The 23,734-nt window shown below is 39.2% G+C and overlaps 1 protein-coding gene across 3 annotated transcripts in view; it reads left to right on the top strand.

The window, feature by feature from the left end:
- LY75 (lymphocyte antigen 75) overlaps nt 1-23,734 on the top strand; it is a 124,797-nt gene that overhangs the window by 76,710 nt on the left and 24,353 nt on the right. Inside the window, exons 30-35 of one of the 3 annotated variants that reach the window (XM_070357426.1) lie at nt 2,231-2,457; nt 3,974-4,142; nt 6,341-6,490; nt 9,229-9,351; nt 10,599-10,766; nt 12,973-14,639. In XM_070357426.1, the coding sequence (XP_070213527.1) occupies nt 2,231-2,457; nt 3,974-4,142; nt 6,341-6,490; nt 9,229-9,351; nt 10,599-10,766; nt 12,973-13,151 (1,016 nt within the window). In that variant the 3' untranslated portion in view covers nt 13,152-14,639. Of the gene's footprint in view, nt 1-2,230; nt 2,458-3,973; nt 4,143-6,340; nt 6,491-9,228; nt 9,352-10,598; nt 10,767-12,972; nt 14,640-23,734 lie in introns of those variants that run through there. The other 2 variants (XM_014478675.2, XM_070357429.1) reach the window with 2 other exon arrangements.

The following is a 23,734-nucleotide window of genomic DNA, read 5'->3' as shown; positions in this document are numbered from 1 at the left end:
AGCTCCACTAGTGGGCATTATGCAGTTGAACTTTTTGAGTAGCTCCCCTGTATTCAGTATCATGAGAAGCACTACGGAGGTTTTAGAGGAAGGAAGACACACTCCCTGTTGTCATGGTCTTGATCTCAAGGATTAAAATGAATGCAGTTGGGAAAACAGCGTTAAATGTTTATTATTGTTTTATGTAGGTTAGTCTTAGGTTATTTAGTATGTACAGGCTTACATTTGTTGAGAAATCAAAAGACACCAGTGAAAACAGATATAATGAAAATTAAGAATGCATTGAGGAGAGGAGGAAAAACTTGTTTGGGCCTTGAAAGATGGATAAAATTTCTATGCATAAGAAAGTGTGTGTAGGTAGTTTTGACAGTCTAGGCTAAAAATGAATGTTTCTCAAGTTTGCCTAATTCCTTAAATAAGTCTATTTTTTAATGTATATCGGGTTTAAATTTTTTACAGCTTAAAAACTCTTATTATGGCCATTCTGCTCTAAGCCCTCTGCTAGGAGCCCATCACAGTCACATCTGGGCCCACCTTTTCCCTTCATACTCTTGGAGAATAACTTTCGGATATACCACTTCTATCAACAATCTCCAGGAATTCCCTACTATCAGTTATTTTGAGTTCCTGTAAGCCTTTGAGACTTTTTAGAAACCAGTGTCTCTTCTAAATTTCTAGGCTTCCTCCCAGTCTCCATTTTTCCCACCGTTTTTGGTTCGAAGAAGATCTTTTCCTGCCAGGCTGATCTCTTAATTGTCCATGTACAGTGTATACCCTTTCTTACTTGTACCTTTAATTATGGGTTTTTTTCCTGCCATGATGTCTTCTACCTTCTTTCTTTCTTTCTTTTTTTTAAATAAAACTTTCATTTTAGAATAGTTTTAGATTTATAGAAAAGTTGCAAAGATAGTACAGAGAGTTCCCATATACACCGTAACCTGTTTCCCCTGTTGTTGACATCTGTCTTAAGTATGGGACATTTGTTACAACAAATAAACCAATATTGGTAGATTATTATTACCTAAAGTCTATATATTGTTCAGACCTCCTTAGTTTTTACTTCATGTTATTTTTGTGTTCAGGAGTCCATCCAGTATACTACATTACACTTGGTCATCATGTTCGCTTAGGTTCTTCTTGGCTATGATAGTTTTTCAGATTTTTGCTTTTCTTGACAATTTTGAGAAGCACTGGTCATGTGATTTGTAGACTGTCCCTCAGTTTGGGTTGGCTGATCTTTTTCTCATGGTTAAACTGGAGTTATGGGTTTGGGGTTTAGGGAAAAAGCCAAAGAGGTAAAATGTCATTCTCATCACGTTCTATGAAGGATATATGCTGTCAACGTAACTTATTATTTGTCACTGTGGATTTTGACCTTGATCACCGGGGTCAAGGTAATGTTTGTTAGCTTCCTTCACTACAGAGTTGCTCTTCTTCCCACCTCCCATAGCGTACTCTTTGTAAGGAAGTTACCATACTCAGTCCTCACTGAGGGAATGGAGAGTTATTTTCTACCTTCCTGCAGTGGGGAGTATCTATATAAATAACTTGGAGTTCTACATAGGAGAGTTGTCTATTCTCTTCCATCTAAAAATTTATTTAGGCATTTATTCATATCAGTTTGGGCTCATGGTTATTTTTTTATACTTTGGGCTATAATAGACTATATTATTTTAATATTTTCCTTGATTTTTTCTAGATTTGGCTGCTGGAGCTCTTTAACATGGCTTCTGTTTCCCTTTGAAATACCCACATAATTGTGGTCTTGTTATTACCGTAGTTGATTGATTGTTTTTAGTTGGCTTTCTTGTTACCATATTTCTTTTTAGAACTAATTTCAGCTAACCAAAGTTTGGAGACCTAGTTTATTAAAAAGGTTTTCTGACTCCTAATCCAGATGAATCTTTCCTTTCCTAGTCAGTCACAAGTGTTCTAGTGGTTCATTGTTTTGCCCTCACTTCAGGTGCTAGTGTTTTCTGTGCCCAACTAATAGGTGAGCTCCTTAAATGAAAGACATTATTTGTGCCTTTTTTTAATCACCCAGACAACTGTAATAGGTAAGAGCTTATTAAATAAGCTGTGGCGATAAGAAAAAGAAAGTATGCATTTGACCTTCTTATAGTCCAATTTTATTTAACTTTTGAAATGGTTGTATGTCCAATATTACCCAAATTATGTATTTTAAATAATTTAAATTTAATCACTAACACTTTTAATTTAAATATTATAGTTGACTACAAGGAAGAATATAATACTACTCTGCCACAGTTTATTCCATATGAAGATGGTATTTATAATGTTATTCAAAAAAAGGTAACATGGTATGGAGCATTAAATGCATGTTCTCAAAGTGGAGGTCATTTGGCAAGTGTTCATGACCAAAATGGCCAGCTTTTTCTGGAAGATATCGTAAAGCGTGACGGATTTCCACTATGGGTTGGGCTCTCAAGTCATGATGTAAGTCTTGTTTTGTTTTCCAGAAACTTTTCAAGTATATTCGAGGGTCGGAAATTTGAACATAAAATATTAACTCAAAGTATAACATCAGATTAAGTCCTGGGATTGCATTCGCATACCATAGTGCTTTCTATCTTTTCACAATGTAGAACAGATAGAAAATTGTGTTTGTAGAGTACACCAGGGCAACTGGCCAGGACCGCAGCTGCCCTAGACACTGCCACGCCATCCTAAGGACTCAGTAGATTAGTATCTCATCAACACCACTGTAACCTATTTGGGATAGACCAGTTGGAGAGCTGGTAAAAAGGGAATGGCTTAGGATCAGAAAAATCTGATTTCCAATATGAGTGGCAGGTCTTCTATCTACATATTGGGTGACCACAAGCAAGTTATTATACCTTTGCAAGCTTATTTCCTTATCTGTCAAATGGGGGTGATGATATGTTCCTTAATAGAGGATTATTAGCACAAAATTTGTATTGGGATGAGAATGGATACATGTATATGTATGGCTGAGTCCCTTTATTGTTCACCTGAAACTGTCACAACATTGTTAATTGACTCTGCTGCTGCTAAGTCGCTTCAGTCTTGTCAGACCCTGTGCGACCCCATAGATGGCAGCCCACCAGGCTCCGCCGTCCCTGGGATTCTCCAGGCAAGAACACTGGAGTGGCTTGCCATTTCCTTCTCCAGTTAATTGACTATACCCCAATACAAAATAAAAGTTAAAAAAAATTATATAAAGTGCCAAGTAAAACTCTTAACTACATCTAAAATATAGATGTATATTTTCTCCCCACTTCCCCCTAGAAATTGACACTATTTGAAAGTAATCTGCTGGTAAACATGCCTTTTGTGCCACTATTTGAATCCTATTAAGTAGTATACATATATAAATGTACTGATAATGATATCTAGTATACAAAAAAACAGTCTGTTGAGATTAGAATGAAGGCCTAATCTAAATAAAGTGGGAAAAGTAAAAGGATGGCAAATTATGATTAAAGAATGAAGGACAAATCAAAAGTAATCTTCCTATATGAATTTCTTGGGAACTATTTTTCTCTTCCAGCCTCTTGCTGCTTGATAACTTCTGTAATATGAAAAAAATCAAGCCAAGGACACAAACCACAAAGCTATAAAACATAAAAAACAATATTTAGAGTAATGTGAAGATTGGGATTGTAAACCTGTAATTGTGACAAATGGAAGCCATTTCCATGTCATATAATTTCTAGTGTTATATAAACTCATCCTTAAAAAATGAAATCTAGAGATAGAGTGTAGTAACACTATCTCTAAAGTCCTATTTAAATTATATGCCAGAGCAAATGTCTCAAATCACTGCATCAAAAGTAAATCCCTGGTTTTACAAATATGTTCAGGTCTGTAGTACTTATAAGCAAATAATTAACACTACATTCCTATATTTATGAAAGTATGCATGTTCATCTCAATGTTCTTTTGAAGTCATACATATGAATTCAGATTATCACTATTATTCTTAATACAGGGAAGTGAATCAAGTTTTGAATGGTCTGATGGCAGTGCCTTTGACTATATTCCATGGAAAGATAAAAAATCTGCTGGAAATTGTGTTGTCTTGGATCCAAAAGGAATTTGGAAGCATGAAAACTGCAAGTCTGTTAAGGATGGTGCTATTTGTTATAAACCTACAGAATGTAAGACTTGATTTCAAATAGCTGTATATTTACTAAAACATGACATTTGTTTTATGTACCTGATTAAATATGGAAAATAATTTTTATAGATATTAAATAAGGTTTATTCACAAATCCTAGCAAAATAATTTTGATACTTTGTGGAGAGAAACAAATATGATATGCCCATTCAAGGAATTTGTTCTCAAAGACTTTCAATTGTTCTGCTACTCAGTGAGTTTTACTCTAGAATTTGTGAATTTTAATTTCACTTAGCAGTGTTTTTCAAAAAGTGAGATTCTCCTTTTTAAAAAAGGGTTCCACAGGATATAGATTTGAGAAAAATCTTAGGTGATTTACCATATTAATGATTCTGAAAGTTTTTATAGAAAAGAATCTCTGTAGTAAAGAAATGTTCTGTGTAACTAAACATTCTCCAAATATTTCTACTATAGAAAGTAGAATGGTGATTGCTGCAGGGAAGAAAGAATGAGGTGTTATTATTTAATTGGAGCAGAGTTTCAGTTTTGCAAGATGAAACAGTTTGCAGGTGGATGGTGGTGATGATTGCTTAATAATTTGAATGTACTTCATGCCATTGAACTGTACAGTGAAAAATAGTTAAAACGGTAAATTTTACATAATGTATATTTTATCCCCTTTCAAACAAAATGGAATCTTCTTGACAGGAATGTAACAAACTTACCACATGGCTGGCCCTTGCAAGGAAAAAAAAAAATGTGAGAGTTGGAAGCAAAACTCCCTAAAGAACAGTAAGAAAAGAAAATATATGCCGTCTAAGACAGGCCATTTGCAGCTTGGACTAGAAACAAATAGACTTTGAAGATAAGGCATTTCCATATGTTCCCAGTGGATGAAGAATTGTTTTTAAAGCCAACCCATTCATAAAAGTACACGCATCCTAGCCATGCATTGGTGGCCAGTGTTCGGCATGTCTTGAATCTAAAGAAACAACACCCACCATTGCCTGTGCAGTGATAGAGTAGTCAGCAGTGTATTTTTTGTCAGGGATACTATTTTCCCAGTATGATAGAATCAAACACTTGTTAGTAGCATCTTCCTCCACCACAGCCTTAACAAAGAATTGTCACAAGTCTTACAGACTCCACAGGTTAATTTTTAGATGACTTTTGGTCACCTGCAGCTAGGAAACTTACCCAGGAGTAATCAATTTTCAAACTGAAGGAAGACTTAGAGCCCAAACTAGTGGCATTAGTGAAAAGTGTGGAGGCAGAAGCCAATCAAATAACTAGATTTCAAAAAAGATTGAGCCCGAGGGGAGAAACAGGATAGAGAAGCAGAGTAAGGAATGGAAAACCATCCTGAAGTCTCTCAGTGGAGAAGAAAGGGGCAGTAGTCATTCTTCTGGAATCATGGGGATCATAAATGAAAAGAATTCTACCAAACTGCAATGAGGAACAAAAGCAGGAAAGCCTTCAATCACTGAAGGACACGCAGACCATCCATAATGCGTAGAGAACAATGGTATGGGTTGCGACTGCTGGCCATACCAGATCAGATATTGATTCAGACAATCTGTACCTGGTCAACGGGATGTTGGCAATTTACTTTCCAGTTCTCATACTCTCCAGTTGGAATTAACAATGGTGTTAAGGGGGACAGGCTTCATTACACAGGCTTCTTGTGTTATACAGAACGACTGAAAATTAAACAGTTTACATGGAAACCAGGGGAATTATTCAGAGCTGAGAAGCCACACCTACTTTTTTTTTGGCTTGAGACAGATTTTTCAGTGCTGATCTGTTGTGCTTTGTAAGCAAGTTACCAAGTTTTCAATGTGGGTATGATTTTTTTTTTATGGCAAGGTAAAAGTAGGTCTTTGTGATCAATACAAAAAGGAATCCAAAGAAAGAAAGAATTTTAATTATTATTTCAAATTTGTTACAGGCCTACCCAGCCTTGTCTTTTCTTCTCGATTCTGTCTTTCCAGTTATTTTTACTTTAGTCTAAATTCATCTTAGAGAGTTAAGTACTTTCCTCTGTATTCTCAGTTTTTTAAAAAATGGTTTTCCAAAAAGCTAGTGAGATTGCGTTCTCAGAGTGTGGGCTGTAGCCCTCTCTGATGTGTATTGAAGTTGAATGCCTCTTACCTACAGAAACCATGGCGTCAGTGAAATTTTAAAAGCCAGTCATATTTTTCTGTGCATTTTCACAGTTATGTCTAACATTTTTTACAGCTAAAGAGGTGTCCTCTTATACTTACTCATCAAGATGTCCAGGAGTAAAAGGGAACAAGTCACAGTGGGTTCAGTACAGGGACCACTGTTACACGTCCGACCAGGCATTGCACAGTTTCTCAGAAGCCAGACAGTTTTGTTCAAAGCTTGGTGAGTTAAAATGTGTTGATTTTCTTTTTCAATAATTTAGTCATTAGAATTTTTCTTAAGGAAACCTTTTAAAATAAATATTATATTTTTGAAAATCTTAGTGAAGCACTCACTAATTATAATAGCATTGCTGCTACTGCTGCTAAGTTGCTTCAGTCGTGTCCGACTCTGTGCGACCCCATAGACGGCAGCCCACCTGGCTTCCCCATCCCTGGGATTCTCTAGGCAAGAACACTGGAGTGGGTTGCCATTTCCTTCTCCAGTGCATGAAAGTGAAAAGTAAAAGTGAAGTCGCTCAGTCGTGTCCGACTCTAGCGACCCCATGGACTGCAGCCTACCAGGCTCCTCCGTCCATGGGATTTTCCAGGCAAGAGTACTGGAGTGGGGTGCCATTGCCTTCTCCGATAATAGCATTATAACCTAATTACCCAGTGGTACAGAAATGTTTAAGTATTTTATTATATATGAACTCAATGGAATATTGGAACAGCCATTAAAAAATGATCAATATAAGAATAAGTAGATGGTATATAAAAGTAAGTGGGAAGAAGTAGAATAAAAAATTGCTAAATAAACTATTATGTGAAAATATTGACAAATGAAACCATTTTAAATATAGCTAGATATGCTCAGATGAAAGGATTAAGAAGCAGATTTTTTGTAAAGTTGATTAAGCAGTAAATACAAAATTGTAGATTTTTCATTACTTAGTCATTAATAAGTAAGTTTAACCTGACCAGGGTAACAAAGTCCAAGAAGCATGGGTTGTTCATTCTGCAAAACGGACCCAGGGCCCACATCTCTGAACACTATAGGGGACCGGACTTTTAATCTTCAGATTTAACTAAAATCAAAGAGCAGCCATGATTGACTCCGTCCCATGAGAATCTTAGACAGTAGTCAAACTGTGAAATAACTTCTAGGGAGACCACCTAGAGTATTTCAAAGACCTGCATCCTTGGGTAGCAATTTAGGCAGATGACATTTATCTTATTTATTTTGCTACCTTGTAGAGACACTTTACTGATTTAAAAATCTCCTTGTTACTGCTTAACTACATGATGGAAAGTTTTATGTGAGATTAGTATTATAAAAGGTAAAGTGCCTGCACACTGTGTGATCTATAGAGGAGAAAATGCTTTCCTTTGCCCTTCTTTTAATACTTCACACCACAAAAGACATGCGTTAGTTCAAGTATGGATAAGCTTGTTTGGATTGAAGACTATTTGATTCCATTTTGGATTAGTTTCCAAGTCCAGGTATTATTTTATTTCTATCCCTTGCCTGATGCTGGTGATAGTACTATTATCTCTGTGGGTTTAAGGCAGCCTATCAAACTTGAGGAATACTCACTCATTCAATTCCATACTGTATTTTGGACAGTATACAATGGCATGACCATGTATCAGTTTAGTTCAGTTCAGTCGATCAGTTGTGTCCAACTCTTTGTGACCCCATGAATTGCAGCACGCCAGGCCTCCCTGTCCACCATCAACTCCAGGAGTTCACCCAAACTCATGTGCATCGAGTCGGTGATGCCATCCAGCCATCTCATCCTCTGTCGTCCCCTTCTCCTCCTGCCCCCAATCCCTCCCAGCATCAGAGTCTTTTCCAATGAGTCAACTCTTTGCTTGAGGTGGCCAAAATATTGGAGTTTCAGCCTTAGCATCAGTCCTTCCCGTGAACACCCAGGACTGATCTCCTTTGGAATGGACTGGTTGGATCTCCTTGCAGTCCAAGGGACTCTAAAGAGTCTTCTCCAACACCACAATTCAAAAGCATCAATTCTTTGGCACTCAGCTTTCTTCACAGTTCAACTCTCACATCCATACATGACCACTGGAAAAACCATAGCCTTGACTAGATGGACCTTTGTTGGCAAAGTAATATCTCTGCTTTTGAATATGCTGTCTAGGTTGGTCACAACCTTACTCCTTTCCTTCCAAGGAGTAAGCATCTTTTAATTTCATGGCTGCAATCACCACCTGCAGTGATTTTGGAGCCCCAAAAAACAAAGTCTGACACTGTTTCCACTGTTTCCCCATCTATTTCCCATAAAGTGATGGGACCAGATGCCTAAGATCATGACCATGTATACTTATGTATAAAATAATATTAAAAGGAAGGCTAATGCTCTCCAACATCTCAAATCTATTTGCTTTTATTTTCATTTTAGCAGAAGCACATTTAAAGTTAACTTACTATACAGAACTGGTTGTTGAGGAGAGAGTGTTGAAAATCTACAGGGGAACACAGATTTCTACCGTCACATACCCCACTTCTTATGACTAGCTGTTCATACAGGAAGATCTCACTGGTTAAGTAGTTCCAAGGCCCAGAAATATTACCGTGTAAACATTTTGAGGAAACATAAGATATGTATATATGCAAAGTTTCAATCTAGAAATATTTCTAACATTTTTGGAAGCTATTAACACTATACTTTTGTGTATTAATGCTGTACACTCTGTGTCAAGTTTGAATATCTTCATGATCGTTAATCTTGATTGTTGTTGTTCTGTCACTAAGTCGTGTCCAACTCTTTGCAACCCCATGGACTGAAGCACACCAGGCTTCCCTGTCCTTCACTGTCTCCCAGAGTTTGCTCAAATTCGTGTCCATTGAGTCAGTGATGCCATACAACTTGCTCGTCCTCTGTTGTCCCCTTCTCCTCCTGCCCTCAATCTTCCCTAGTTGGCATAAAGCTAATGGACTTAGGGTTTGTTTTCCTTCAACAGCCCATTCTGCAACTGTCGTTACCATAAAGGATGAAGATGAGAATAAATTTGTGAGCAGACTAATGAGGGAAAATAATAACATTACCATGAGAGTTTGGCTGGGATTATCTCAACTTTCTGCTGGTAAATATCTGTGTGTAGAGTGTACGAAGAGAGTTCTAACTTGTCCTGAATGCCAGGTCAGCCTCACTAAAGAATGTCAAGTGGTGGCTAACTCAAACACTTCTTGGTGATGAATAAGCTAGGTCTGCTGGTTTAGAGGCTTATACATTCCTAATGAATAAACGAATGAGTTATTAGTAATGATAAAACACTAATGAAATAGAAAATCAGGTTAAATCAACTGGAATTGTTTTAGAAGCGTAAGATACTTGGGTCAACAGGATTTTTTCTTCTCCTCTGGCGGTGTCTGTGTCCCTCGTGTGTCCCACCAGGAGCCCATTGCTACTGTCCACAGCATTCCAGTGTCTAGCACTTGGTAGTGATAGCTTTTAGCTATTATTCAGAAAGTTCTCTTCTGGTTGTTTCCTTCCCTCTTGAAACATTTTTACTTTTTTTTTGGTAACCATAGAGTGAAAGTAAGTCTTAATGGTGATTTTTTTTATTATATTACCTAAGAAAATTGCAGAGATTTGGTTCAAAAAGATTTGTGGAAGAATTTTTCAATAAGGAATAATAGATTGTTTCCATGCACTTAGAATTGATAAAGAATGAATTAAGAGTACACATTTGATAGAATAATAGAAAGTTGGCTTCACATTTTATACAGATTTGAATTCTAAATAATTGAAATAAATGTAAATTCCAAAATATTAAGTATGTGTCCAAAAGTGAATGAATTCTAAGTTGGCCATCTAAGGGAAGTATAAGTTGTGTTTATACGCTCACCACAAGGTGGTGCTCCATCAGCTGGGAACCAGAAGTGGGAATCATGGTGGGGAGGACTTCTTGGACCTTGCATGACTCTTCCTCTCCCACCAGCACACTGTGAATGATTTTTAATGGGGGGAAGTCATGGGTGGGAAGCAAGGGACAACGGATACAGATCTTTAGAAATCTGCCCATCACACAATAAATGTGCTTCATTTATAGCACCTATACTCTGTGTAGTGCTGTCTAATAGAACTTTCTACAAAGATGAAATTTTTTCTATGTCTGTGCTATCCAATGTAGTGGTCACTAACCATATGTGGCTGTTGAACACTTGAAATATGTCACGTGCAACTGATGGGCTGATTTTAATATTTTCACTTTCAATAAATTTCATTTTAAAAATAGTGGCACAGCACAGTTCTAAATAAATAAATTGTATGAACCATGTGCTTTTTACCTTAGTAATTTAGTTACAGTAAACAAACTTCTTCCTTTAGATCATTCTTGGAATTGGTTAGATGGATCAAAAGTGACATTTGTCAAATGGGCAAATAAAATTAAGAGTGGCAGTGGACAATGTAGCATTTTGTTAGCTTCAAATGAAACTTGGACAAAAGTTGAATGTACACGTGGCTACGGAAGAGTTGTCTGCAAAGTTCCCTTGGGTAAGTATGTAACCTGTCCTTAAGGAACCTTTCTGAAGAATGGGTCAGGCAATAAATGTACGATTCAATTGTGTGCAAAGTTTTGTACTTTGTCCCAGAGTACTTAGTCCTTAGAGTATATCCAAACAAACCTGATTAAGTCATAAAGATTCTTTCCCTCAGAAAAATAAATTACAAATGACAGTAAATGCACAAGATGTCTAGGATTCCCAGAGGAAAGTACTGAACTGTCCAAACTTTGTATGCTGCTGCTGCTGCTAAGTCGCTTCAGTCGTGTCCGACTCTGTGCGACCCCATAGACAGCAGTCCACCAGGCTCCCCCATCCCTGGGATTCTCCAGGCAAGAACACTGGAGTGGGTTGCCATTTCCTTCTCCAATGCAGGAAAGTGAAAAGTGAAAGTGAAGTCGCTCAGTCGTGTCCGACCCTCAGCAACCCCATGGACTGCAGCCCACCAGGCTCCTCTGTCCATGGGATTTTCCAGGCAAGAGTACTGGAGTGGGATGCCATTGCCTTCTCCAAACTTTGTATAATTCTAAGAAAAATGGGAGCTGCCAGAGTTTCAGGGAGGTCATTTCTTGAAAAATGTTAAAATGTATTTTATTCTATAGTTCAGAGATTAAAAGCTCAAAGGTCTAATTCTGCAGTTATTTCATTTCCTTTCTCCCCATTCCCATAAAATTCATAATAAACAACAGTGCAAAACTGTATTTAGTTACAACGTCCTAAGTATCTATAGGAAATTGTACTTTGAACTTCTGTTTCATCATAATTGATACATAAATTAACCACAAAAATCTTATCTTAACAAGCTCTAAAATTTTCATGTTAACATTTTTAAAGATTAGCATAAAATGTCCATTTTGGTGCACAAATGTTAACTTAACTTTAACTTTAGGTAATCAGTATCTACATATTTATGCATTGATTCAGTAAATATTTAGAGTATCTGTTTTATGTGCTGGGGTGCACCTATGAGCAAGACAGGTAAGATTCCTTTTCTCACAGAGCTTACAATCTATTGAAGACAGATAAGGAGTAATCAAGCAGGTCCATTTTTAAAAGAGAGGAAAATATCAAATAGTTATAAACTCTATGGTGCAATGGTAAAGAATCCTGGAGAAGGAAATGGCAACCCACTGCAGTATTCTTGCCTGGAGAATTCTATGGACAGAGAAGCCTGGCGGACTGGAGTCCCTTGGGTTGTACAGAGTTAGACACAACTGAGCAGGCACGTGAGCATGCACACACATGAACTGTATTGAGACTAGGGATTTAACTGCTCTAGATCAGGGGTGATCAGGGAAGACTTCTTAGAGTGGAGATATGGAAGCTGAAATCTGAAAGGCCAGCCAAGGCCTTTGGGGTCAGCAGAAGAGTCACACCAGGCAGAAGTACCAGTTGGAGCAGAGAGCCTAAGACAGAACATCTTGATGTGGGCTTAAGGAAGAAGTGGAAAGTAGACAGATGTCAGACAGGTAGGGCTTTGGAATCCTGAGTCAAGTGTTCAGGTTCTATATTTAGTGGAATAGAGAGTGAGTAGAAGATTTGGGGTGAGGGAGAAGTAGGGTTAGAATGGTATAAACCAAGAGTTCCATTTTGGCATTTTGAGCATCCATGTGGAGATGAGCTAGAATGTCTAGTGTGAAGTTGGACATATGAGAGAGAAGGAAAGTCAGCACAGAGATGATATTAAAGCCATGGGACACAATGACTCCATCTTGACAGCATGTAGATAGGGGCCTGGAACAGTGCTTAAAATTGAATAGTGAGGGACTCAGTGAGGTCATCCTAAAGGGTTAACGTCCTTTAAAGCAAATAACACTTTATTTGGCACTAGGTAAGTCAACCACAGACATTTACCAACCTTTAGCAATTTGCTGTCAAAGTAAGGTAATATACTGGGAATGAGGGTCTCAGAAGGATGATGGGAAGGGAATGTGAGAATAATGGTACCGCTCTAATTTCTTCGGAAGAAAATTGCTCTAGGAGTGAAGAGGATTTGAATGAAAACAGTTAAATTGGATCAGAAAGCACTGAAGTGTTTGATGATGAGTTTGAATTCTGTGTTGACACTGTGAGACAATCAGCACTTACTGCATCTAATTTGTACAGTGTTCACATATGTGACACAAAGCCTAGTACATAAAATCAGTGACAATTGCTGTTCTGTTCTGTCTTCCACTGTCAAACCTTTCTCGGTCTAGGCCCTGATTACAGAGGAATAGGTATCGCATTTGCTGTGCTGAGTATCTTAGCTGTAACCTGCGGACTGATCTGGCTCTTCTTCCGAAGGAACCGTTGGCACTGGTTGGGCTTCTCTTCAGTTCGGTATCAACAAGGAGGGAATGAAGATGAAATTATGCTTCCTTCTTTCCATGACTAAACTCTTCTAGAGGTTTGCTAATTTGCACTGATGGTTTAGGAAAAATGAGCCATTTAAAATTTTCCCAATGTCAGTATTTACTGTTTCAATGTTGAGGTCTTAGGTACTCTTTTTGTTTAATTATAATGCTGGTATCTACAGTTACGCACAAAATGCCATGTTTATAACTACTTAATAGCATGAAAAGATACCAAAGTTGGAACTGAAGTCCAAATTGTTCATAGGGTAATGAGTTTAATGTGCATTTTCTCTGGAAGAATGTAGTTGGTAACTAGGATATGAATGGCATTTTAACAAAATGTCTTAGGAGATAAAATTGGCATTACTGGGTCACATATGTACATTTAATTTTAAGAACATCTAAGCCAAATGCAAAATTAGTACCTCTAGATAAAAACAAAACTGTAAATAATATCAACATTGTTTTAAATTAGTCATTTGTAGCATTTGGGGGAAATTATTGAACAATGAGACATGCAAACAGCAAAATTATGCCTCTTGGCAAGATTTTCTTATACTGTTCCAAAGATATTTCATACTGAAATTATTTAAATGCAATAATTTTGTTCTGTTCATAGTTTTTCAAAGGCTTTTAAAGATTTAGTGCTTAATGTTTTTATAGGTGTGGAAATATTTTTAGATTGATTAGATATCGCACTGTGTTTTTTGTTTTATATAAAACATATGTTTTCTTTTTAAAGGGAATCAGCTAAGGATGAGATTTTTTTGAAAATTTCACAGTTTATATATTTAATATAGTATGGCAACTTCTGACCAAGAAATTTTTATTCTTTGTTGCCTTTTTACATAAGAGATAGGAGGTCTGTGAAAATTGTGTATATTTGTAAAAATGAATTTTACAATGAAACTCTAAATCTTGTGATTACTACTAAAATATTTAAAATTGTGAATGGTTTAGGAAACACGGTTTTATGGTTATTGTTTTGAATTTTACCACCTAGAATATAGTCTTAATAATAGCTTCTACTGGATATTGTGAATGTTTTATTCAGTGTTTAACTTATATTAACATATGTACTTTATTTTTGTAGAAAATCCACAGATTTATTTTAAAATTTAGTGTTTATATTATGATAATGTTGTAAATAACTTTCTAAGACATTTTAGTGGTCTAACACGCTGTAGTATGGTTGTCCTGAACTATTTTATACTGAATTTGTTAAATTCTCTTACTCTGTTATCTGTGCAGTTTTAGTTGTTAAGACTTTCTTCAATGAACTGAACAAATTTGATGCAACAAGTACAGGTATATATAGTTGTGATGCCATAATAAAATCATTTTTTTTTTTTTTTAAGTAAAACTATTGTTGATCTTACGTAAAAGTATTTGTTTTCCGTTTTGAAAAATAAGTCTCTAGATTGGGTTTTATTATGTTACACATATAGCGTGACAAGAAAAGTGTCCAGCTATTGTAAAGCAAGGCATCAAGATCTTGTGTGCACTTTTAAAAGAATAAATATAATCATTTGTACATCTCTGAGTGTTTGATTTTAGGCTCCTTTTTGGATTCCTCTGACTCAGCGTTTCTTCTGACTTACTGGGTCAGCAGGGGTCCCACCTATAATACACTTGCTTCTCACTATGTTTGCCTCCCTCAGGAGATCCTGCGCACCGCCTCCCACCCCACGGCATTCATCAACCACTTCTAAGTCAGTAATTCAAATATCTAGTTTCAGGTTCATATTTCTAACTCCCACTGAACAATCTCTATGAAAGTCCTTCTTACCGTGACCAGAACTGCCCATATTGTGTTCCCTTTCTCAGAACTGAAGACAGCCTTTTCCAATCTTCCTAACTAATCCAACCCTCACATGTGGTCTGACAAAATTGATCTTTCAAAACAAGGCACCTAAAAAAACAGATGATCAGGTATAGAGGACAAGTTTAGAAGTGACCAGTAAATACCCGCTGACAGTATTCTCCCTTCCCCAGTCCCAGGGCAGGATATTTCATTACCTGGGAGATCTGCCCTGCAGCTGTTTGCTGTAGTGTTGGAAACCCCAGTCCTGACTCGCTGCTGAGTTGATGCTAGGGAAAGCCAGGGTTTCTTTCTCTTTGGTTCATTTAATCCTAAAAGCCTCTTGGAGAAACAAAGACCTGATTACTCACTAACTCACCTAAAAAGACAAATTTTAACTATTAAGTTCAACAACTTTTTACCTAAAAAGACAAATTTCAACTATATCTCAAAGACTTTATTATTTTTAATTGGAGGATAATTGCTTTACAATGTTCTGTTTGTTTCTGCCATACAACAGTGTGAATCAGCCATAAGTATACATATGTCCCCTCCGTCTTGAACCTCCCTACCACTCCCCACTTCATCCCACCCCTCTAGACTGTCAAAGACATTTTAAAAAAAAACTAGACCTCATGATCTGTATAGTTCAGTTCAGGTGCTCAGTCGTGTCCGACTCTTTGCGACGCCATGAATCGCAGCACGCCAGGCCTCCCTGTCCATCACCAACTCTCGGAGTTCACTCAGACTCATGTCCATTGAGTTGGTGATGCCATCCAGCCATCTCATCCTCTGTCGTCCCCTTCTCCTCCTGCCCCCAATCCCTCCCAGCATTAGGGTCTTTTCCAATGAGTCAACTCTTCGTATGAGGTGGCCAAAGTATTGGAGTTTCAGCTTTAGCATCAGTCCTTCCAGTGAACACCCAGGACTGATCTCCTTTGGAATGGACTGGTTGGATCTCCTTGCAGTCCAAGGGACTCTCAAGAGTCTTCTCCAACACCACAGTTCAAAAGCATCAATTCTTCGGTGCTCAGCTTTCTTCACAGTCCAACTCTCACATCCATACATGACTACTGGAAAAACTATCATAGCCTTGACTAGATGGACCTTTGTTGGCAAAGTAATGTCGCTGCTTTTGAATATGCTATCTAGGTTGGTCATAACTTTCCTTCCAAGGAGTAAGCGTCTTTTAATTTCATGGCTGCAGTCACCATCTGCAGTGATTTTGGAGCCCCAAAAAATAGTCTGACACTGTTTCCACTGTTTCCCCATCTATTTCCCATGAAGTGATGGGACCGCATGCCATGATCTTAGTTTTCTGAATGTTGAGCTTTAAGCCAACTTTTTCACTCTCCTCTTTCACTTGCATCAAGAGGCTTTTTAGTTCCTCTTCACTTTCTGCCATAAGGGTGTTGTCATCTGCATATCTGAGGTTATTGATATTTTTCCCTGCAGTCTTGATTCCAGCTTGTGCTTCTTCCAGCCCAGCGTTTCTCATGATGTACTCTGCATATAAGTTAAATAAGCAGGGTGACTTATTAAATAACTTAATAAATAAATAAACTTATTAAATAATAAATAAATAAACTTTATTTATTAAGTTAAATAAACATATACAGCCTTAAAGTACTGCTTTTCCTCTTTGGAACCAGTCTGTTGTTCCATGTCCAGTTCTAACTGTTGCCTCCTGACCTGCATATAGGTTTCTCAAGAGGCAGGTCAGGTGGTCTGGTATTCCCATCTCTTTCACCTAGAGCCAGACATCCTGGAATGTGAAGTCAAGTGGGCCTTAGAAAGCATCACTACGAACAAAGACAGTGGAGGTGATGGAATTCCAGTTGAGCTATTCCAAATCCTGAAAGATGATGATGTGAAAGTGCTGCATTCAATATGCCAGCAAATTTGGAAAACTCAGCAGTGGCCACAGAACTGGAAAAGGTCAGTTTTCATTCCAATCCCAAAGAAAGGCAATGCCAAAGAATGCTCAAACTACCACACAATTGCACTCATCTCACACGCTAGTAAAGTAATGCTCAAAATTCTCCAAGCCAGGCTTCAGCAATATGTGAACTGTGAACTTCCTGATGTTCAAGCTGGTTTTAGAAAAGGCAGAGGAACCAGAGAGATCAAATTGCCAACATCTGCTGGATCATGGAAAAAGCAAGAGAGTTCCAGAGAAACATCTATTTCTGCTTTATTGACTATGCCAAAGCCTTTGACTATGTGGATCACAATAAACTGTGGAAAATTCTGAAAGAGATGGGAATGATCTGTACAGTAAACTCTAATTTCCTTTATATTCTAAATTAAAATGTTCTCACACTATTATATCTCAACAAATTTAGTACACATCTATTTCTCCTTTTGCCCAAGCTAACTTAATCAGTTCTGCCCAAGCAGAATCTGAGAGTCTTTTTTTCCATTCTCCCAAACAATTCTTCTTCTTATATTCTCTTTGTATTAATATGAAGACAGCATACCCCTTGTTTCCCAGGATAGAAACTCAGAATTCATCCTTAAATCCTCTCTTTCTCATCTCTCTAATCCAGCAACTCTGTCAGTTTTCCCCCACACTTCTCATTGACTGGTCATCTTCATTGCCAGCTGTCTTTAATTCAGAACTTTATCCTCTTTTCTTTCTGGATTATCTGCACAAGGTTCTTCACTGGTCTTCCTCATCAGCCTTTCCCCTGCACCCCATCTTTCCCATTCCTGAACCTAGGGAAGCTGAGAGTTACAGAGGAGGACTCCCCTTCTATTTTGGTCTCCATTTATGTAGTCCTAAGTACTTTAGGGGACAAGGCAATGGCACCCCACTCCAGTACTCTTGCCTGGCAAACTCCATGGATGGAGGAGCCTGGTAGGCTGCAGTTCATGGGGTTGCTAAGAGTCGGACATGACTGAGCGACTTCCCTTTCACTTTTCACTTTCCTGCCTTGGAGAAGGAAATGGCAACCCACTCCAGTGTTCTTGCCTGGAGAATCCCAGGGATGGGGGAGCCTGATGGGCTGCCGTCTATGGGGTCGCACAGAGTCGGACACGACTGAAGTGACTTAGCAGCAGCAGCAGCAGCAGCAAGTACTTTAGGACAAAAGGGAGCTCAGCATTGCCCAGCCCAGGACCCTCTCCAGGAACCTTAAGGGGTTGAAGTCAGTCCTGAGTAGTTCTAGGGTTTTGGTTTCCTGGCCAAATGCCCACTCTTTTTTAAAAAAATGGTGTTTTTTTTTCATTTTTTCTCTATTTTAATACTGATTTGTTTATTTTATTCGGCTTCGTGGTATCTTGAGTTGCAGCATGCAAACTCTTGGTTGTGGCGTGTAGGATCTAGTTCCCTGACCCAGGGTCAAGCCCAGGTCCCCTGCATTGGCAGCACAGAGTTCAGCCCCTGGACCACCAGTGAAGTTCCCCAACACCCTCTTAATACAAAGTAGGGTCAAGTCAATATTGTTTCAAGGGCTAAACAACAAAGAGGCAGAGTCAGATGAAACTGGAGTCCAGGAATTAGGAAAACATTGGTGATCAACCAATAGAAATGCAGAAAATCACCGGAGTCCAGACAGGAGTGAGCTGAAAAGTGAAAGGAAATTAGGAAACAGAGAACATGAAATTTTGAGATGTAGAGATGGGCCATAGCTAGAGTGAGAAGAAGGAAAGGTGAAGAAGACTTCTTCCCAAAGGAGGTGGGGGAAGAGATTTACAGATTTAGAAGCTGAGAGGAATGAAAACAAAACACATCATTGGTAACCAATGAACAGAGAGAAGTGATGCAGGGGAGAAAGGGGAAGGTCTTGAAGAAGATGAGAGGGCAGATCTAAATCCATATATAAAGGAGCTAGGTTTGGATGGGATGGGAGGAAGCTTGCCTTCCTCTCTAAGGACAGAAGAGAATGACCTGTGTGGAAGAGAAGGGGAGAGCAGACAGGTATTTGAAGATGTTTATCTATACCTGACGGCCTCTATTTTCCTAGTGAGTAGAAGGTGAAGTCTTTTTCAGAGAAAGATAAATATTGAATGGGGTTTCAGCTTAAAGAGTATAATAAAAAAATAGAAATATTCTATGTGGGGAATGAATGAGAGAGGAGAATGAGCAAGACAAAATAAAAGACTGCAGAAGAGGCTTACTGGGCTCACATGAAATTAAAAGCCATATATTAGTAGTGACAACCATCAGGAGAATGAGTAGATTTCTTCTACCTGCCCTTGGCTGCTTAACTAAAATTGAGGGAAAGGAGACTATGAAGGAGAAAATAGAGCCCCTATCCTCAAAAAATTAAAGATAGAACTACCATGTGATCCAGCAGTCTCACTTCTGGGTGTAAAACGAAGTCAAGGGATTGGAGCCCGGAATGAGGTCAAAGAGGACGTAAACAGTGAAAGAGAAGGAAAACCAGTGTGAGATGCGATTGGAAAGTAGGCCATCATGATGAGAGGTTTTGACGAAATAACCATATTTTCCCATGCAGAGGGGGTAAGTAGCCTGTCTTATATTAGCATAAAAAATGAGGAAGTGTGCACCAGAGTCAACAGTGGGGAAAATATGTCTTCCTTTAGTTCAAATGACTGAAAAATAAAAGACTGCTGACATGGGTTATTTGCCTAAAGTAGATTGATTCATGAAGGTGCTACTTCTACTGTAAATCTAATGATTATTTGAAAATTAGTTTAATAAAAATCCACATTGATATAGTGTGCTTTGGTGCCTGAGGTAGGGGGTGGAGATAACTTATTCAGATAAGATGACTGTTCATTTCCCCTGTGTAGTTAGCAGGATGGGAGTCCCCAGAATTGGGAGGTTTGAATATTTAAACACTGTGTACATTTGAAAGGATTTGCTTTGGGTTTGGGTTTAGTATACAAATAGTCTGAGGAATAATGGAAATAAATCAGTTGAGCAAGTCCTTGATACTTTGGCAAAGAGACTGAACCGGGAGAGGCCGGGAGAGTCCAGCAGAAGACCTGGGCTCTGGTCCAATTTTTGGCATTCACTGTGTGCCCATGGCTAAGTCACATCCTTTCTTTGGGCCTCAGTTTCTTTATCAGTAAATGAAGATGGCCCCTACCACCTCTGACTTTCTGAGACTCCTTACAGACCCCTATGGTCAGATGGTGCAATCACTCCATTTCCAGTTGGACAATCAATAGCATGGAAAAGATTAGACTTGATTTTTTTAATAGACTAATTTTTGAGCAGTCTTAGGATAAACATTGAGCAGAAAGTACAGAGTTCCCATGTACATCCTTATGTCTCGCCACCTTTTTCTTATTATTAGCATCTTGCATTAATGTGGTACATTGGGTAAAATTGATCCAATTCAGATACATTATTCTTAACTAAAGTGCAGAGTTTACATTAAGATTCCTCTTTATGTATATTCTATATACATAGAATATTCTATATTTTTGTATAGAATATATTGTATATTCTATACAAATGTATATTCTATAGTTTTGACAAATGTATAATGATACATATCTACCATTACAGTATTGTTCAAAACAGTCTTACTGCCCTAAAAGTGCTCTGTGCTCCACCTAGTCATGTCTCCCTTACCACCTCCCTCAACCCTTGACAACCACTGATTTTTTTTTTAACTGATACCACAGTTTTGTCTTGCCAAAATATACAGTTGAAATAATAGGGTATGTGGGCTTTTCAGACAGGCTTCTTTCACTTAGCAATATGTGTTTAAGTTCATTCCATGGCTTGATAGTTCATTTCTGTCTAGTGTTGAATAATATTTCATTGTGTGGATGTACCACAGTCTATTTATCCAATGACCTACTAAAGGATAGCTTGGCTGCTTCAAATATCTATATGTAAGTTTTTGTGAATATGTAACATTTCAACCAAGGATAAACACCAAGGAGCATGATCCCTGAATCATACGATAAGAGTATATTTAGTTTCCTGAGAAGCTACCAAGCTGTCTTCCAAAGTGGCTGTACCATTTGGCATTCTCACTGGAAATGAATGAGAATTCATTTCGTTCTCTTCTTCAGCATTTGCTGTTGTCAGTGTTTTGGATTTTAAAAGTCATTCTAATAGGTGTACAGTGGTATCTGGTTTTAATTTGAAGTTCCCTAGTGACATATGATGTTGAGTGTGTTTTCATGTACTTTTTGCTATATTTATATATCTTATTTGTTGAAGTGTCTGTTCAACTCATTTGTAAATTTTAACAGTGAGTTGTTTATGTTTGTATTCTTGAGTTTAAATTCAATTTTAAACAATTTTTAAGTTCAATTTTAAAACACTCTTTTGCTAATGACATGAGACAATGTCAGAGTTTAAACAAGCAGCCTGTGTTACTTTGATTTGTCTGGTTCCAGAGACCCCGCTATTCAAGTTATAGTTGCATAGCTCATATGTATAGTAACAAACATGATTGCTGCTGTTTTTCTTAAACAACAGAAATTTATTGTGTCACAGTTTTGGAGGCCAGAAGTTCAGAATCAAAGTATCCAAAGTATTCCTTTCAAGGGCTGTCAAGCACAGTTTAAAGACCCCCTCATCCAAGAGCTGATGGCAGAAGTTGTCTGATGGCCACAGCCCACTGAGAGAACCTTTGAAAAGGTTTCTGGCTATTGGGTTCAAAGAACAAACACCATTTTAACCAAGTGATCAAAGTTAACATTACCAGTGATAAGACAGAACGACGTGGCGTTCCTGGGCTGGGCATGCCACTTCTGTGGTATTCTTGCCAAAAACCAACCAACCAACAACAACAACAAAACACAGAAATATAACCCGAATCCTCTGCTTCCAATCTCCCTCAAGAGGAAGCATCAGACAAACCCAAACTAAAGGACGTTCTACACAGCAACTGTACTCTTCAAACTTGTTTCCAGATAAGCAGTGACACAGGACCTGTCCCACAGTAGAGAGACTGAGGACACGTGACATCGCAGCGCAGTGTATGACCTCGGATTGGATTTTAGGACAGAAAAATGATCAGAAGGACAACTGATGAAATACGACAAGGGCTGTAGCTTAGCCCACACTATTAGATCAGTGTTAATATACTGGCTTTGACCATTGCACTTAAGTTACGTACGACGTTAAGATTTAGAGAAAGAAGCTGGCTGAAGCGTTACGGAAATTCTTTGGAAACGTTTTTGAAAAGCTGAATCGATTTCGGTTCAGATGAAGTTTTTAAAAGCACTGTGAGCCGGGGCGCCGGCCGGAAGGCAGGGCGGGCGGGCTCTCGGCCGGGCCGGGGCGGCTGGTGGGAGGGGTCGGACGGCGGCTCTGCACTTCCGAGAAGCGCGCGCCCGGCCCGCAGCGCCGTCATGCCACGAGCCGCACCTCCCGCTCTTCTGCTGCCGCTGCTGGGCCTCGCCGCCGCCGCCGCCGCGGGTAAGCTGGCCCCCGGCCGCGCCCCCTCCTCGGCCTGGAAGCGGGCGCCCGGAGCAGACCCTCCACCCTCTCCCCGGGCGAGGGCTGCCTCTCGACGGGCAGGTCGCGCTCGCCTGCGCGCCCACCCCAAGCGCCTCCGGAGGCTGGTCATCACCCCTCGCCTCTCTCTGCGTTCGGTGGGCTCCGTGAGAGCGCCCCCGGGGAGGAGATAGCCCGCAGGGAAGGGATCTCCGGGGACCCCAGAGCGCCCTTCGTCTCCCACCGTGTCCACATCCTTAGCACGGACCCCAGTCGCGGGCAAGGGTCCCCAAACGGGGCTAACTGACAGGAGAGCAGAAAGACTTAAGAGCGCCAGGATGAGCGTAGTTTCACGGCCGTTTGGGGCTGAAAGGGGAAGTGGGGAAGTTAGACTGCGGAGATTTCCCCCAGCTCGGCTGCAGCTGGGGTGGGATGGGAGTGGGAGGAAGCTGACCCTTTTTTTGCTCTCGGCCTTGTTTGTCCATTTGGTTGGTGTTCAAGATGTTGAAACAGGAAAACAGTTCAGCCAAATAACCCCTGAGTGGAAGTGAGGAGAGAACAGGCGAGGCTTGGATTCCACTTAAGACGTGTGATTTAAAAATCTTTTAAGTCTAGTCTGCTGTTGTGCAAGTTTCATCTAAAAAATGACTCGTGATTTCCAAAATAAGTTCCGAGGAAAACAGACTCTTCAATATGTTTTGTGTTTTTTAAAAACAAGTTTCTCTTGTAACCGTGTCAAATATGTTGTTGGGGGAAACTCTGGGGAAAGACTTACATCCAAAACCACTATTGATTGAACAATTCTGGGAATTAAGGAGCAAAATAAAGAAAAACAGAGTGAGTACTTGCATGGGTCTGAATAAATTGATTATGCAAGAGTTTGGCATTTTTTCCCCCTGAATTTCACTGCTGCTTTATAAATTCCTGCTGGAAGCCTGCTGACAGGATCTCAGTGTTGGAGGCAGTGGTAGCATAAGCGGCTCCGAACTTGCTTACAAACTCAGAGCTCCTATCCTGACACCTTTTGTCGACCAGCATTTATGGCCAGTTATGCCATCTGCTGCCTATGGAGGAGCAGAAAGGAGAGTGTCACTCTGTTCAGACTGAGCACATCAGGTTTGTCCAAAACAAGGCTGGACTAGAGATGCTGCCAAGCCCTCTTTATGCACACCCTCCTTATGTTTGCCAGTTACATTTAACCGCCTATTTAAGCCACCCTCTGGGTTGCCAAGCCTGGAAGAGTTGATGCTTTCAAACTGTGGTGCTGGAGAAGATTCTTGAGAGTCCCTTGGACAGCAAGGAGATCAAACCAGTTAATCCTAAAGGAAATCAACCCTGAATGTTCATGGAAAGGTCTGATGCTGAAGCTGGAGCTCCAATACTTTGCCTATCTGATGTGAATAGTCAACTCATTAGAAAAGACCCTGATGCTGGGAAAGATTGAAGGC

The sequence above is a fragment of the Bos mutus genome, chromosome 2, assembly GCF_027580195.1.
Source record: "Bos mutus isolate GX-2022 chromosome 2, NWIPB_WYAK_1.1, whole genome shotgun sequence".
NCBI classification, from domain to species: Eukaryota; Metazoa; Chordata; class Mammalia; order Artiodactyla; family Bovidae; genus Bos; species Bos mutus.
The sequence above is the reverse complement of the archived record's forward strand: the minus strand, read 5'-3'. Positions and strand labels throughout refer to the sequence as shown.